At 42.5% G+C, this 16,811-nt stretch overlaps 1 protein-coding gene across 1 annotated transcript in view; it reads left to right on the forward strand.

Moving 5' to 3' along the window:
• Positions 1-10,488, forward strand: part of NFYC (nuclear transcription factor Y subunit gamma) — a 43,138-nt gene extending 32,650 nt beyond the window's left edge. Inside the window, exons 7-10 of the mRNA XM_030538711.1 lie at positions 2,271-2,429; positions 5,652-5,759; positions 8,191-8,250; positions 9,592-10,488. Of these exons, the coding sequence (XP_030394571.1) occupies positions 2,271-2,429; positions 5,652-5,759; positions 8,191-8,250; positions 9,592-9,711 (447 nt within the window). The 3' untranslated portion in view covers positions 9,712-10,488. The remainder of the gene's footprint in view (positions 1-2,270; positions 2,430-5,651; positions 5,760-8,190; positions 8,251-9,591) is intronic.
• Positions 10,489-16,811: the final 6,323 nt, after the last annotated feature.

Genomic DNA, 16,811 nt, shown 5'->3' on the forward strand with positions numbered 1-16,811 from the left:
AGGTTGGACTAGATACCTCCTGAGGTCCCTCCCAACCCTGATATTCTATGATTCTATGAACAGGCACAGCATGAGGGCTTACAGTTCTACATAACGAGCCAAGTCCTCACGGTACCCTGGATATGAAAAGCCACATCTGGATGTTACCAATAATAACTAGTGTTACCTTAGCACTTAGAAGCCCTAGCCAAAGACCAGGACCCCACTGTGCTAGGTGCTGTACCAACACAGAACAGAAAGGTGGTCCCTGCTCCAAAGAGCCTATAAGCTAAGTATAAGACAAGGCGACAGGTAGCTATAGATGGGGATGCAAATAAAAAGCGAGACAATATGGTCAGCATGACAGGCTGTGGTTTCAGCACACCAGCAGTGTGACTTTTGCCAAGTTTTTTGTTAGGCCTCACAGAACAGGAGAGTTTTGAAGGAGGATAATGAGGTAGCTTTGCACAGGGTGCTCCTTCCAAGTAACGGGGGCAAAACAGGAGAAAGCACAGAGGTGCTTGTTTGAAAACTTAAGTGGTCAATTGCTGTATTTACCTTACTCTGAAGGAGGGAAAAACTTAATGCCTTTCTGGTGATTTGCTAGAAAGGCTTTTGCTGCGCTAAGTAAATTGGTTTTACAACCTATATAACAGTTTCAGTTAATTTCAGTGTCATTATGTAACTGTTTTGAAAGAGACCAAGAGGACTATTGACAGAAGGTTTCCATCTCATTTGAAATAGCGGCATTTTTTTTCCATAGTGTATGGAGATGGAGAGGGACTGACTTGGTCATTTAATCATCCTCTTATCAGTGCAGGATTTTTTCCTAATGGTTAATGACTGTACATTGCCTGGTGTACCTGCTGTGTAGACTTGTAAGCACTTGACATTAGATCTTATACATGGGCTTTATTTGTATGAGGCTATGCCTCTTAGGTCTTTAAATAAGCCACTTAGTTTATTTGATTAGCTGAACAGTCTTGGGTGTTGTATAATTTGGGATGGCGGATTGTGTTTACCTTGTCTAGCCAGTTGCCACTCAACCAAAGCTCCCAATAAATCTTGTAGCATCCTCCTCTCCCTTATCCAAAATGTTTGAGGAAATTAAATTTTTGATGTGTCTGAAAGCCTTTGGGGGAAAACAGCATTGATGCTACACACTAGGATTTTGGTAACCTCTTCTGATATCATAATTACATATTGTGTAGCATCTTGACATCTCCCCTGCTGTCTGTAAAATGCTCAGAGGAACAAGGAACTATATGGATTGCAATGTACTTTGTGTTGAAATACTGAATTGCATAGGCCTACCTACTAGGGAAGTGACGTCCCTGTATTTTCAAAAGCAAATGTATGACTTGTTGATTCATGGGACTAAATTGGACCATTATTCTGAAGTGAGCGATGGCAGCTGCATGACAGAAGTGAAGCTGTAATGCATTTTTGTTCTTATATGGATGCTGTTAACTACATAAATCTTACAGTTTGTACTGGCTTTTTTCTTATCCTGGTTTCTCTCACATTGAGGCTTAAAAATGTTATTTTAAAAGTACCATCAGTATAGTATACACGGCATAGTACGGGCATTTTAAAAGCTAATATGGGACCTGCCTCAGGAACCTTACTTTTCCAGACAGTTTTGTTCGTATGTCTGCAAACATTTAATACTGCAGTGTTTCTAGTGGTGTATAGGTACCGTTGTGGCTCTTTTTTGTTCACTTCTTTGGAAGGGCCCCTTTCGTAGAGGAAGGATTGTCCAGTGGCTAGGGCATTAATCTAGATCTCATGAGACCTCTTTTTAAATTCCTGTTCTGTTGGGGACTTCCCGCATGACCCTGAGCAAGTCACTTCGCCTCTCTCTGCTTCACTTCCCCATCTGTAAAATAGGGAGACTGATTTCCCTTCCTCATGGGTGTTGAGGAAAATACATTAGATTGTGAGGTGCTGAGATGCTAGGGTAGTAAGACCAGTTAAATATGTAAAATAGATAGGTCTCTGCTGGCAAAAATGCACGTGAACTTCTGCAAATAAGGTTACCTTGTTTAAAACTGAACAATACAGATGTTGTTGAAAACTAAAATTAATTCTATCTATTTCTTGGTGGAGGTAGACTTAGAATCAGGAAAATATGCTTTTCCAGGTTGTCAAAATGCTGAAGTAGGTAGAGTTTGAAGTATCAACAAGCTGAAAGCAGGTCTCTAAAGAGCCTCTGGTCACTGGCTGTAAATCTGAGATTCCACTTACTTTCAGACAAGTCAATCAGTGCTCCTTTTTGTGTTGTAATTCAGACCACCCCAGTGACAATGCAGGTTGGTGAGGGTCAACAGGTACAGATCGTCCAGGCACAGCCACAAGGACAAACGCAGCAGGCTCAGAGTGGAACTGGGCAGACCATGCAAGTCATGCAGCAGATAATCACCAACACAGGAGAAATCCAGCAAATTCCGGTAAGACTCCACCGGGGGAATGTGAAACATTCTCATGTTCTTGTATCAAACTCTGTTACATCAGCCCTTTCTCATAAGAACATACATACGTACGTACATACATTCCGCTGCCTGGTGTTACAAGACCTTTGGTATGTGGCACACAGAGTGCTTATAACTCAGTTAAGAATTTTGTCTTGAGAGAAAAAATAATTAGGTATGCTTAGGAAACTGTTAATATAACACTTATTGCCTAAACCTTAGGTCTTTTACTAACTATACTTCAGCAAAAAGTGTTATTTCAATTCTTTTTGTGTCTAAGGTGACCAGACCTCAAGTGTGAAAAATCGGGGCAAGGGGAATAGGAGCCTATATTAGAAAAAGACCCAAAAATCGGGAGTGTCCCTGTAAAATCAGGACATCTGGTCACCCTATTTGTGTCTGATTCTGCAACCTTAAACAAGTCACTTAGTATCTCTGTGTCCGCTTGCCATCTGTGAAATAGGTGTAATCATATTTCCTTATTTTATAATGCATTTTTATGAAACACTTTGAGATTGCTGGAGGAAAGGCTCTATAGAAGCAGAAAACATTTATTTTAATTATGCTTAGCTTCCCCATCACAAGGTATACTTCCATATAGCTATCCATCACATACCTGATAATCCTTTACCAATAGAGGGTTCAGCCCTTCTCCATGGCACTGAGAGTAATGCTTTGCAAGTCGTGGTAGTGCATTTTGAGGAAGCATGGAATCCACATCTATTTGTACTTGTACAGTTGGTTGATCAGAGACAGAACACCACAGGAGACTCTAACAGCCTTTTCCCTGTACTGTCACCTGGGACTTCTTGTGAGCTATAAGAAGTCATCCCTTACATCATCATGAATGATAGAATCCATAAGAGCCGTGATCAACTCCTGATTGCCCAGAACCTGCCTGCCAGAGGATAGAGTCAGATTTTTTCAGTTGCTGGAAAACAACCTAAAATCAAATCCAGTGACAGTGGGGTGTACTTGTGGCCACATATGGGTGTGTACATATAAGATACTGCTTGCCAGACTTCACTTTTGGTCCTTAAGCTACAGCTGAGGCCTGCATACTCCCCATCCAGACATCGCATGAACAGAAGAGTCACAGTCCCCAACTCAAGAACTGTAAGAGCTCAGATGGTGGCTAGACCCAATGAGCATACAGAAAGGGGGTTCCATTCTCTCTCCTCTCCAGTTATGGACCTGACTTCCACATGGGATTTCAACATCGTCCTCCTAAAACTTATGGAACCTCCCTCTCTGAGCCACTGTCAGAAGTGCTCAGAGCACCACCTGACCATCAAGATGGTCTTTCTGGTGGCAATCAGCTCATCAGAGAGTCGGCGAGCTCCACGCTGTCATGGCCAGATTAAATGTTGGAATACAAAGTCCAGCAACAAATGCACTCTCTTCAGATGGTTTTTAATAGGACCTTAGTCTATGCTGCCATCAGCACTGTTATCATTCTATCCTCTTCCACTTTCGCTATGCTGCTTCCTGAAGCTCTCTCCTATCTTGTTGGTGGCATCATCAGTATTTCCATTTAATGGCTCCTCATGTTCAGGGCCCCACTGAAAATCTTTTCCTGTCTCTCGCTGCACGTGCACAAAAACTTACATTTCTGATATAAGGTGCCATAAAACTGGTAGTGCCCACTGTAATTAAAAGCTTGATATCAGAATGTTCCTTATAACCCCATTCGTCTGCACCTGCTTATAACTTCTGAAAATGTTTTTCTGGCTATAATTTTCCATCATTAATCTCAGCTCGTATGTTGTCTTGTGCTTTTCTTTTTTTTTCTTAAACTTTGAGAAAAGGTGGGAGATGTACATTTTAGGTAAATGTTAATGTTTTGCTCATGTCTCAAAAATAGCTGACTTTTACAATTTGAAATTTTCACGTTAGCTAGATGTCAATGAGCTCTAGACCCTTTTTGTTCTCTGCAGAACCAAAAATAAGTGGTTTTTAATAAGTATTTCAAATCTGTTTCACCCATTAAATTAATATTGTGTTTAAAAATCGAAGTGGGAAGCCTTCAATAGAAAGAACCTTCTCTGCAGGCAAATTTTAATGTAGAAACAGATTGTGTATTAAAATGTTTATGCTCGTATGGAGTTTATAACTGCGGCAGAGGCTATTGCTTCAGGAGCAATATCAGGGCTTCTGGACACAACTGGTAAAGTCAGCAGAGTTTGTGTAAACTGCAAGTCCAGTAATTTCTGTTCCAAGAGCTTCCCAGCGTCACTGGTGAAGCAAAGGAGTTTTTATGCTCTTTACTTGTAATGGCTCTTGATTCCCCCACCCACCCACCCTCCTTGTTTAAAAGTAAATTAAAATGCAAGCTGCATATAACAATTTAACCTTAAGATTCTGAATTAAATGTTCAAAAGTAGGTTAATGGAAAAAGTTGCAGTTCTGGTAGTAACATTAATTCAGCTGTGTTCCATGTTTTGCTTGGTTTGTGTTGCTTTTCCAATGTTTGTTAATATAGTTAAAAATGCAGAATGTGTAAGAGAGCAGAACTAATGTTACTATAACTTTTTCCTGACTTGTCAACATTTAAACTTCTCACCTTGTGTTATATTAAACTGAAGTTTTTGTATTTTAATATAAAGCACAAAACATTGGCATGATGATGATACAGCCTTTGTCATGTCACGACTGAAGAACACTGGCAGAATTGTGTTGGAAGCCTTTGCAGTATTCCTGGTTCTAGCCAGTACTGTTGTTCCCTCATTTTTAAGAAGGTGAAAAGTTACCAAACATCTAAAGGAAAATGATGGGAAGAACGTAATAGGAATGTCACTCTTTGCAGCTTGCTCACTGGTAAAGTAGTTTTCTTATTTGTATGAATGACTTGTATGACAGAAGAGCTAACCTGATCATCCTTTGTATTTGCAAAGGAAATATAAGAGCTCTCTAACACTTGATCAAAACCTTCAGTGTGCTACTTTCTAAATGCTTTCCCCTTGTAGAAAGAGAGATGCTAAGGTGGCTCTTTCAAGCTTTAGTTAAGAATTTGCAGTGGCAAAGTGTTCGTCATATTTTATTTGACAGAATCTATGTAACTATTAATTTCAACACTGCATCTGTTCAGTCCTCTAAGTATCATCTGTTACTCTGGTTTCTGTTGGCGAAACAAGAAGGCAACTTTGTGTTTCATACTACCCAGTCCACTGTTTTATTTTTCTTTCCCTACCTTGTTTCTAGGTTCAGCTGAATGCTGGCCAGCTGCAGTATATCCGCTTAGCTCAGCCGGTATCAGGCACCCAGGTAGTCCAGGGACAGATCCAGGCGCTTGCGGCCAACGCACAGCAGGTATGTACTGTAATATCAAAAACTTGTCATTAACTATTCTTCCCATGTGTTGAGATTCCAGTGTCCAGCATTTCTGATTTTTATGCCTTTCTGCATTCATAAAAAATAAATAAAAATAAAACAAAACAGCACAGTGGAAGTCTGGAGTAACCATCTCATTCATGTAAATGTGGGTAGTGATGTAAATGTTCACAGCACTTGTACAAGGCCTATGATGAGGCCCAGCCACTGCCCATTTAATGCCACAAGATACAAACCGTTCAGGCCTTGTGGAAAGATCACCAGTATAAGAAGGATTCTTGAAGGGAGAGGGCTGGGCAGCTGTGTGGGCGTAGGCTAAAAGAGAAGGTACAAAGCAGAGAGTGAAAGTCCCAAGTGTGATCTCTTTGTGTCCTTGGGAGCAGTCTTAATGTTAGAAGCACAGCTCTTGCATTGAAGTCCATTGACACCAGTGCTGCAGGCTCAGGCTCTTAGCAGAAAGACTCTTCATCCCTGAGGGTGGGGGAGTATGCGCTTCTAAGCAGATATGGGAGAAGTGGCAGATCATTCAGGAATGGCTTTTAATTTTTTAAAATGTAAGCTCCTGGATTTTTTCCCAGTGCACTCTAAATGATCAAGTGCCTCTTGCTAGGACTGCAAATGGCTGTCATAAGACATGATGTTTTATCTTCTCACCCTCGCCCAGTCACCTGTAGTCACAAAAAATAAAACTAATCATATTAGTAATAGCTGCACTGCTTCATTACGCTCTAGATACAATATCTTCCTAATGATCCCATTTTCCAATCCCACATGCTTCCTTTCTTCTACCTATCCCTATGTTGTTTTCTTAAAAACTCTCTGAAGCAGGACAGATTGCCTTTACCTGCATTGCAAAATGCCGTGCACTTCTCAGGTGCCACATTAACCACACAGTTTTAATGCTGTGAAGAAGAAGAAAAATCTGAGTACATCTCCAGAAGGAGTGTGAGCTAAGGAGCAAAAGGGCACCAATCAGCTCCCCTCAATTTGTCATCTCATCCTTTCGTCTTCAAGGTCAGAATCTACCTGACACATACTTGTGCTTATTTGTAGCAGTGTCAAAGTTAGGATTCAAGTTTCAATCTCAAAAGATTCAGACGTTGTCGACGGTAGCACTTTTATCCGTATAATTTATGTCGCTCGGGTGTGAAAAAAACCCTCTGAGCGACATGAGTTACACTGACAGAGCCAGTGTGGACAGTGCGAGACACTCTCCCGCCGACATAGCCACTGCCGCTTATTGGGGGTGGTTTAAGTACGTTGACAGGAGAGCTAAGTGTAAGGTCTCTAGTGTAAACATGGTCTTCGTTTGAAGATATGCTCAAAGAAAGCTCTTTAAATATCAAAAACTCACATAAAGGGAATCAACTTGAAGTCGACCAACTTAACATGAGTACATGACAGAGTTCTCAACAGTCTAGCCAGATTAGGATTCCGTAGGTGTATGTTTCGTTCTGTTATCTCCAAAACATTCAAGCATGTCCATTTTGTGCATGTTAAATGGATAGTTGGCCTGGTTGGTGCATTGGACATAAGTCTCCAGTGTCATACCAGAAGTCTCTGTTTTTGTTATGTAAGATTCCTCTTGGGACTTGTGAAAACTTTCACCACATTTTAAATTAGGAGTTTTTACAACTCAGCCATTGACTTGGTTATCAGCCTGCACTGGTTGTGGGGTAGAGCTTACTGCCTCCCACGCTTCATCTGTTATGCTCGTCTCTTCCTTCCATTCCTTTCGACTAGGAGAACAGGGCAGTAACTCTCCTCAGAGCTAGAACTGCTCCAGAAATGGGGCAATAAGGTTTTCAATGAGAGCAGCACAGCTCAGATGAACACAACTGCTAAGATGCTTCATATTCTTGTCAGACAACTGTAGCTAAACACAATTTTATCCACCCTAAAAAACTGAAAGAACTGCTCATCTTCCTGTCCGTAAACTGAGTGTCCATGTACTGCTTATGAAAGTAAGAGGAGGTTGCTTTACATTACTTTTTAATTATTGAATCCACCAATGCCCTTTGTTCTCAATAGCATTCATTGCCGTGCTACTGTGTGTGTGATTTCATATATATTTTTTTTAATTGACATTTTTTTTAATTGACATTTCTGTGAGCTTGTACGGGAGACTAATTTAGTGCAGAGGTAAGTACTGAGAATGGGACTCATGGGTTCTGTTCCGAGCTCTGCCACTGACTCACTGATATGACTCCAGGCAAGGACCTTAATCTGTCTTGCTTTACCACACAGGGATGTTATGAAGCTTAATTTAAAAAAAAAAAAAAAAAATCTCTAAAGTGCATGGCGATCCACTGGTGAAAGGTGCTGTGGGAGGGTAAAATATTGTTAATTTATTGTTGACACAGCAGGTATGTTTCCCTCACTGATCACCCGTGTCATTTCTTTATTGTAGATTACACAAACAGAAGTCCAGCAAGGACAGCAGCAGTTCAGCCAGTTCACAGATGGACAGGTACTTATCTCAGAACTCGTGACGATTGACTGATCAGTAAGGAGCCAGTGTCCATGAAGTCAGAGCTAAGAAAGCTCTTGGTCTTTTGTACTAGGTGTCTAACAAGAAGTGGGATAGTGAGATTAGAAAGTCACTACCACTCCCAAAATGGACATAGCAACCAGGATTCATGAGAACGGTGACAAACTTGTAGTTCATGTGAAGTCCTTTTATTATCTTGCTATATTTGCTCCAAATTAACCCAGCTCCTTGAGAATATGGAATATGAACTATTTAACTTTTGCCTTATCAATCTCATCCCAGGTGCTACTAGAAATAAGATGTTGTGGCTTATTAAGATTGCATCCTAGCAAATGTTTAAACCAATAAACAAGGATACTTGGTGTTTAACCTCTCAGTGTGTCACTGGAAAGCGCTTTGAAGTAGAACAACTTGGAGGCGGTGTAGTCTCAGTTTGTGTGTGTGTGTGAAGGAAGTGTTTAATGATAGTTTAGCTAACTCTTTGGATACATTTGTCGTAAATGCTGCACATGAGATAGATGGAATAATTTCTTTAAGTTCTTGGAATGGACACACCAGACTGGATCCAGTGAGGTGTAGATTTGCCATAAATAAACTTTGTAATACAATTTGTTGAAGATAGGGCTAATATGAAGTGCAGCTTGATCAAACTTCAGAGTGTAGACTAATAAAAATCACTATTAAATTGATACTGAGTAATCTGGGAGTAAAAGTGTAAATAAGCAATTCAAGGTATAAGCCAGATTGCAGGAAAGGCTCAGTAAATCAAACTGAGCCATAAGCTGGGGAAATGTGTTGGAGGACACTGTCTCTCTCTGTTCAGACAAGCTGAGAAAGTAGTATCCAGTGTGAGAACAAAAATTAATTTTGTCTGCTTGGAATATGTAAAAAGATTTCAAGTCTAAGTGGTTGGGCAAGAGCTGAATTGATCACGCAGTGTGCCAAGTGAAGGTGATTAGAAGTAACCAGACAAACCAACTCTGGTACTTATAAAAGGTTCAATCATCAGTAGGAGCTTTTTCAGTCCTAATCTGTTCAGGGATCAAGGTCTCGGAACATCATACGTATAAAACAAAGTCTGTCAAGTTTCAGCTGGGCATCAGAAATTCATAAAATTCCTTCATTAGACTGTCCCATGTTGGTATTTAAGGCCTAGAGTAATTCATGCTCAACTTTTTGAGCACATTTTACTTGCTTTGTGTGTTGATTTATACCATTGGTCAAATCTGAGGGCTACACAGGCTGCATGCTATGAATAGTTGAACATCTTGCTGACACCTGATTACTGTGTTTTTTTCATCCCCTTTCAACCTCTTCCAGCAACTTTATCAGATTCAGCAAGTGACCATGCCTGCAGGTCAGGACATCACCCAGCCCATGTTTATTCAGTCCACCAATCAGACTTCTGATGGACAAGCTTCTCAGGTGGCAGGGGACTGAATTAGCCCACCGTAGTGAGTATTCTGTCAGCATGGAAATTGACACACACCAGCTTGACTTTTGCCGTTACGACTGGCTCTGATGAAGACATCTCTCTCTATCTGTACTTAATATGAAGCCTATGGTAGGCTATGATCTCTGGTGCACTATACACCGCCTCTGGTGGGTATGAGCGATCCAACAGAAACTGACAAGGATGCAATTTTTTTTTTTTTTTTCCAGAAATCAATATGTCAACATACTTAGCTGCTTATTCATCTCTATAAAACTGAAAATAATTAAACAGGATGAAATCGATAGCAGCTTATTAAATGATGTAGAACATTTTTCTTTGGTCAGATTTGTAAAAAGGTCCGCATCTTGTTTCCCATAACAGCTTTCTTCCCAAGTTTCTGTTTGTATTCTTCGCTGAATAGAGCTAGACTAAGGTTTCTCAACTTGGTAGTTCAGTAGGGGTATGCGTGCGTGTGGGTGTGTGTGCGCGCGCACCTGAGTGTATTGGGAGATTTTCCTCCCCACTCCACCCCACCCTCTGTTTTTGGTAAGCCTAGGCATTGGATATTTGCATCTTCTGGGGGAATAAAACATTCCTTGTGTTACAATGAACATATTTTCTAAGGACAGTAGAGGCTCTAACTTGTCCCAGTCTATTCCAGAAACACTAAAGGAAATCGAGGGGGGGAGGAGTTAACCATTACGCCAGTCTCAGTCAATGCATGTATTATAAGCTGCATGAAATGCAATAAATTTCTTTTTAGATAAGCTACATGTCGTTCACTCGATGTCTGAGCATATGTATGAATACCAAAAGTAACCAGCACAAATCCAGCAAGGCGATAGCCTCCTACTGAAGCTGTTAAATGTTACAGAATGCCATGAGAAATGAAACTGCAGAAAGGGGATTCTGTGGGTGGGGAGGGCTAGATGGGATCTTGCTTCCTGGAGGTGTGGTTCAAATGTGAGATATAACTGATATGACTCTACTCCTGTATCATGCCTTTCACATCAAAAGATCGCCATGCACTCCATAAATGACAATACAAACTATACACCGTGATCATATCATCCACCACTGAAAAGCAGCAGTTCCTGGGTAGAACACTGCTATTTAACTGTACATAGCAACACTGCATGACAGTTCAGTACGAGAGGTTAGGAATGCCCTTTGTCCAGTAGAAGCTGTGAGGTGCATGGGACTTAGGGAGATGGATGTAATTGTCTGCGTTTGAATTCAGCTAGAAGCTCCATTTTTATTAAATACAACCTTATGCTCAAATGCGGTCAGGACTTCTGTTTATACCTCGTCCAAAAGATGGACGCAATTTTGATTATCCTAACCAGGACCCTTGTTAGATGTTGACACATCTAACCACATGATACAACTGACAGACTCTGCTCAGGAAAGGCCTCAGGTTGGTGTGAGGTGCCTGAGCAGAGCTGTGTGAAGGAATCTCTCCCTTGAACTGTCTAGCTATAACTAATTGATGCTTTTAAAAATAAGAAATTGAACAAATTCACCCAGTTCTTAAAATGAGAGAACTGTGGCTGAAACTGTACTCAGCAGGTAATCTGAGCAGTTTAGGTGATAGAACACTTCGGTTGTAATGGACTGTGGCCAATTATAATTCAATAACATCAGTGAGACCATCTGTTTCTTCCTCACAATCTCAAAGTCAGCTGTGCAGCGAGCAGAGTTAGCATGTAGAACTTTTAGAGTAGGCATCTGCCTTCAGGCGTAGCCCTGGACGTATGGGAATTTCAGAGATAACTGCCTCCTAAGAGAGAAAATTCCAGTTGTTTCAAATGCTTGACTGCTACAAATTAATAGACCTGAAGACCGATCTGATCTGACGTAGAGAGTCAGAGGAGGTTTGGTGCATGTCCAAACCTTCTGGGCCTTATGAACCAGGACTTTCCTCCGATTAAGTTTAAATGTGTAGACAATTAAACATTTGGGGGCTTAAAATTGGTGCTTTTATTGTAACCTGGCACAGCTTTCTCAGCTGAAGCATGACTTGAGCTAGTGTTCTTGATTGAAGAATCCAGGGTCAACTTTAGCTGTCTTAAAAATTTGCCTTTATTAGAAGAATGACCTGAAAATAGCTGGGAGCAAATAATTCCTCACATACCACTTGTTTGAGCTGAACAAATGCTTCATGTCCAAAGACTGGCCACTAGAGGGCACCACACAACTGTGCACATTTTGCATGGGTCTGTGTCCCGCTTAAGGAGATGTAGAAGAATTGGAAGTTAACCTGGTACGTGTCTGTGGATGTACTGTGCTCTATATAATCACATAGATGAACTTCATTCAGCAAGTATGTGGATGGCAGTTCTGTCTGTACTCAACAGATGACACATCAGAGGGTTCCTCCTCCATTCTCCTTCACTGGCCAGGTGTGTTCTTCATCCAACAATCTTTGCACCAAGAAAGCTGCTGCAAATTGATAGCATCCTGGTTAACTTGGTGGCCATGAGCAACTGACCCAGGCAGCATAGCTGTTTCAGTCCTAACCATTGTAAGCCCAGCTGAGAGTGAAAGTGAAGTGTTTGGGATGATGACAAAAAGAAGTTACTTGCTTCATAAGCAGCTCAGTTGGCAAAACAAAAGAACAGTATTCAGTTTATGCCAAGAAGCACAGCTGGAGAATTAGCATGTAATTAAAGATATTGTAGCACAGCACTTCAGGTCAAACAACTTCTATAAGAGGAAATGGTGCCTCACTGAAGTGTCCCAGCACCTTGTAAAAGTTAAAAGCTGACTCAAAGGGTCTAGTTTACTGGATTTTTTCCAAAAGGCTTTTGAAAAGGCCTCTTAAAACCAATGAAGGACAAGAATGATTGGCGTAAATAGCACAGTCCGAGCCTGGATTAAAGAGGCTTAAATGATAGGGAACCGGCTTCTTGAAGTGGAGGGCCATGAATGCTGAGGTCCCCCATTGTAAATGCATTGGGGTTTTCAGAAGCACTCAGCCTTGTCCTAACTCTGTGCCCGTTGAAGTCAATGATCTGAGCTAGGTCAATGCTGAGTTCTACTGACTTGAGCCAGTGGAGAGCCAGTTCTGAGGTTTAGCTGCAACACACGCCTCTCATGAGCAGTACAAGCTTAAGAAGTTTGAGAGTCCAGGCAAAAAACATTGGCTAGGGGGCAGGGAGGATTAAGCACAATGACAAATGAAGTTGAACTAGAAGAAACCAAAGGAAACGTATACAGTATCACCAAAAATAATCTCTGCTCTGTGAACTGCAGCATCCTCTGGGGAAAAAGGGAGGACTCCGCCAAGACAGCTTAGTGAAAATGTTACTCCATTGCACAGGAGCCGTTACGAACTCCAGTGGAAGAAAAAGTTGCTTTAGAAATTGCCCAATGTTAAGCCTTGCTGGGAACTTGTGCCTAAAAACCTCATCCTACCTGCAAAACTGCACCTCGAAAGAAGGGCAATTTTAAAGCAGCGACAAGGTGGGCTTTAGGTAAAGCCAGAGGTGGCAAAAGGTGAGGTTATCTAGCTGCACAGGAGAGTTAGAGGAGACTTGAAAACAGCCAGCTTTCTTCATCCTTATGAGAAAACAAGGGCCTGCTCCCATAAATGGAAGGGGGGTATGTTTAGAGGCCAGTACCGGAAACACCCCTTTACTCAGCCCACGCGTGGAATTAGCTGCTTCAGGAGGTCATTAGGATGCAGCCTGCCTGGATTTCATCCAACACTGGGTAATTGTACAGCCCTTTTTGTAGCTCTGTAAAGCAAGACAATAAGCTTAATACAGGAATACCGGCATTAAATTCTCTGGCCTGAGACTAGATCAGTGGTTCTGAACCAGGGGATACGCATATCCTTGGGGGTACGCAGAAGTCTTCCAGGGGATACTCAGCTCATCTAGATATTTGCCTAATTTTTACAACAGGCTACATAAAAATCACTAGCGAAGTCGGTACAAATTACATTTCATACAATGACATCTCTATACTGTTCTATATATTATACACTGAAACTAACCACTGGACTAGATGATCTAATGGTCCCTTCTGGCCTTGGAAACTAAGAGAGGATGACTTTAAATGTTGCAGCAAGACCTACAGCGATGGCCGGGCTGGATCAGAGAGGAACATCTCCCTTGCACGCTAATGGCCGTGGCCGCAATGAAGAGATGTAGCTGCCTTTTTGCACCTGGCATTGTACATTGCCAAGGCACTGGGTAACCTGATTAGCAGAACATACTGATCGGTTTCAAGATGGCACCACTCCATCCCTCCTGTTGAGGAGGGAGAAAAGAATGTGATCTCGGGGTTTGGCAGAAGATAACCAATGCTATTTCTGCCTCTCCTGCTAGGGAGAAGAAAGCACTTAGCATTTAGACTTCTGAGTCGGCCATAATTTCTGATTTAATCACCGGGGGGGGGGGGGGGGATATATGCTTTTACCTCTGATCTCAGTGTTCATGCACACACTCAGCTGAAAGATGACCATTAGCTGGGTTCTTTCTTTACAAGGAGTCTGTAGGATCAATTTAGGCTTTCCTTCCTCCTCCGGAGTGATTAGCTCAGCACAAACCACACAGTGAGAGAACGTGCCACTGTCGCTTACACTTGGGAATCAGCATTCTCTTCTCGGTGGGCAGTTCGTTACGCCAAATGCCCTTGTTCTGAGGTTTGCAAGTCGTCAGCACAGGTTGTGTAACCTCCCTCCATCCCCCCAAGCAAAGGTCTGGCACTAAGGTCACCCTCTGGGATAAGGACGATCACTGTATGAGAACTGCTTCAACAGCCTGCAAAGAAATTGGAGATCTACAAAGAGCATAACTTACTGATGTGTAAGAAATAAACTCTAATGATCCCATGGGATAAGGCCACATGCACTTACTTGTTTCCGAGGCGGTATAAAGCACACGAGCAAAGCTGAGTAGGTTATTAGGGGATTGAGCTGTATAAAAACACATTGTGTGGTGTGTGTTGGAAAAAAACAGGCCCTGGTTCTGCTCCCCTGCACCTGTGAAAACACTATTGAATCAGACTGGTCGCATTTCATAGGGGTGCAAAATGACTGACAGGCCCATTGTGTCACAATTCACCATTCGTATTGTAGTACTTGTTGTATGGCTGGACTGTGTGGGTCTAAAGCACATATATAGAGTTAAAAGGGCAGGCACGGCTCTTGTACCCCCACCTAGCTCTGTTGAAAGTCAGGGTGGGAGGAGGAGAGAGTTAGTTACCAAAAGGATCATTAGATCATCTAGTCTGACTCTGCATAATGCAGGCTGTTAAGTTTCACCCCTGTGCTGAGCCCGGTAACTTGTATTTGACAAAAGCTGCTCCCAAAAAGGCAGACAAGATGCCAAGAGCTGACAAGTCCCCTCTTCCTTTGGTCGTTTGTTCCCGTGGCTGCTCCCTCGTATGATTGTAAAAAATTGTGCCAATTTCTCATTTGAATGTGGCTAGTGTCTGCGGCAGAAGTGCACCTGAGAACAGAACTTGCCCCTTGCATTGATCCCACCTTGAGGCCTGCCCGGGAATTCTGACCCTGTGTTCCAGAAAACGTTAGGCAATCGTTCCCATGGTCTTCCCCATCTTGTGGCTCAAAAGGTCCAGATCCTCAGCTGCTGTCTGTCAGCAGATCGATGCTGATTTACATCAGCTGGCTCAAAAGATTTCCCAGACTGCTGTTTGCAAACGCGCTTCCCGGAGGAACCCACGCAGGTCGGACAGCAGGGCTTTTTTTCTTCATAAAAGAAGACCCTCTTGAATGTTTACATTCGGTGTTTTAAATTTTTAAAACATTTGTAGAGGATATGATGATGAATCAGAACAATATTTCCACTGGGCTAGTTTCACAAGCTGTAACCTTCGTCCCCACAGCTGAGGGTACTGGAGATGAACGGAGGTATTGCTGTTTGGCTGAGCTTGTCTGAGTGACGGTATTTTATGTCCTGAAGTAACCCCGAGAGCCTCCCTCTTGAACTGGGAGAAAAAAACGAGAGCCATCCTAGAGTGAAAAACTCTGGAGTGATGCACCCCAGGGTCTCAGGCACTGGGATATTATGGGTGAAATAATTAGTCTGATACTTTCTGTTGAGCCTTTCCTGCCAAAGCTCTGCAAACTACAGCCCCGATCCTGCAGTGAGCTTGCTCTGGGCAGACTCTCACTGAACCTGGCAGGATATCAGGTGGTGATGGGGATTGCTAAGAGCCTTTTGCAGGATCAGCACCTCTGAAATGCAGCTGTCTCTGGGGTGGAGGACAGCAGGCAACACACACAACAGAAGAGTGAATGGTGGTAACTGGGCTGGGACAAACCATTAGGTTTTTATAAAAGTGCCATGGGATCTTAGCATTCACTTAGCACCAATAGTCCATATATATTTAAGTCCTTGTCTGAAAGGTGCCCATGTGCTAAATTGCCCAGGACGTGGTGTAGCTGGCTGAGAGGGATGAAATGCTTGAATTGAGATTGCCAGGATTTGAACCTGTGTCACCACAAATATCTCAGCCCACCTCTGAGTGGTTCAACTCATGCATACTTTGATGCCTGTTTCATTTCACCACTGCAGGCATATCTGAAGTGCTCAGCAATGTGGTGTGGAGGCGCCTGGCATGTTACAAAAGAAGCCCAGGCTGTTCTTGGGCAACAGAAACCTCTGGGGGTGTCTTGGGAGGATGACTCCTTTTACAGCACTTGGTGTGGTGACTGGGGGCAAGATGCCAGCCCAGCCTTTGGTCAGGAACAGCTGAGTCTAACAGACTTCTCACAGCTGTCCTTCCGCTTAACTCTCTATAAGAAACAATTGAGCTGCACCAAAACCACAGTGGGGAAGGCACTTTGCTAATGTGCCTAGAATGCAAATAGGCGGCTGGTTTGTTTTGCATGTTGCTTATTGGAGAGTCTGCAGAGGGACATAAGAAAATCCATCCGACAAGCAACACTACTTCCACCTTCCTTCAATCAAGGAACGAGCCCTCAATATCTCAGCCAAAGGCCCAGAGATGCAAGCATACCCAGGCTCTTATTAACGTCTTTGTTGTTCTAGTGGGTCCCCATCACCCTCCCAGCCTGGGTGAATTCAGGCCTGGATATGGACTCCTTGGCGCTGGGGAGAGGGGAAAATGA

This window comes from Gopherus evgoodei, chromosome 20 (genome assembly GCF_007399415.2).
Source record: "Gopherus evgoodei ecotype Sinaloan lineage chromosome 20, rGopEvg1_v1.p, whole genome shotgun sequence".
Taxonomy (NCBI): domain Eukaryota; kingdom Metazoa; phylum Chordata; order Testudines; family Testudinidae; genus Gopherus; species Gopherus evgoodei.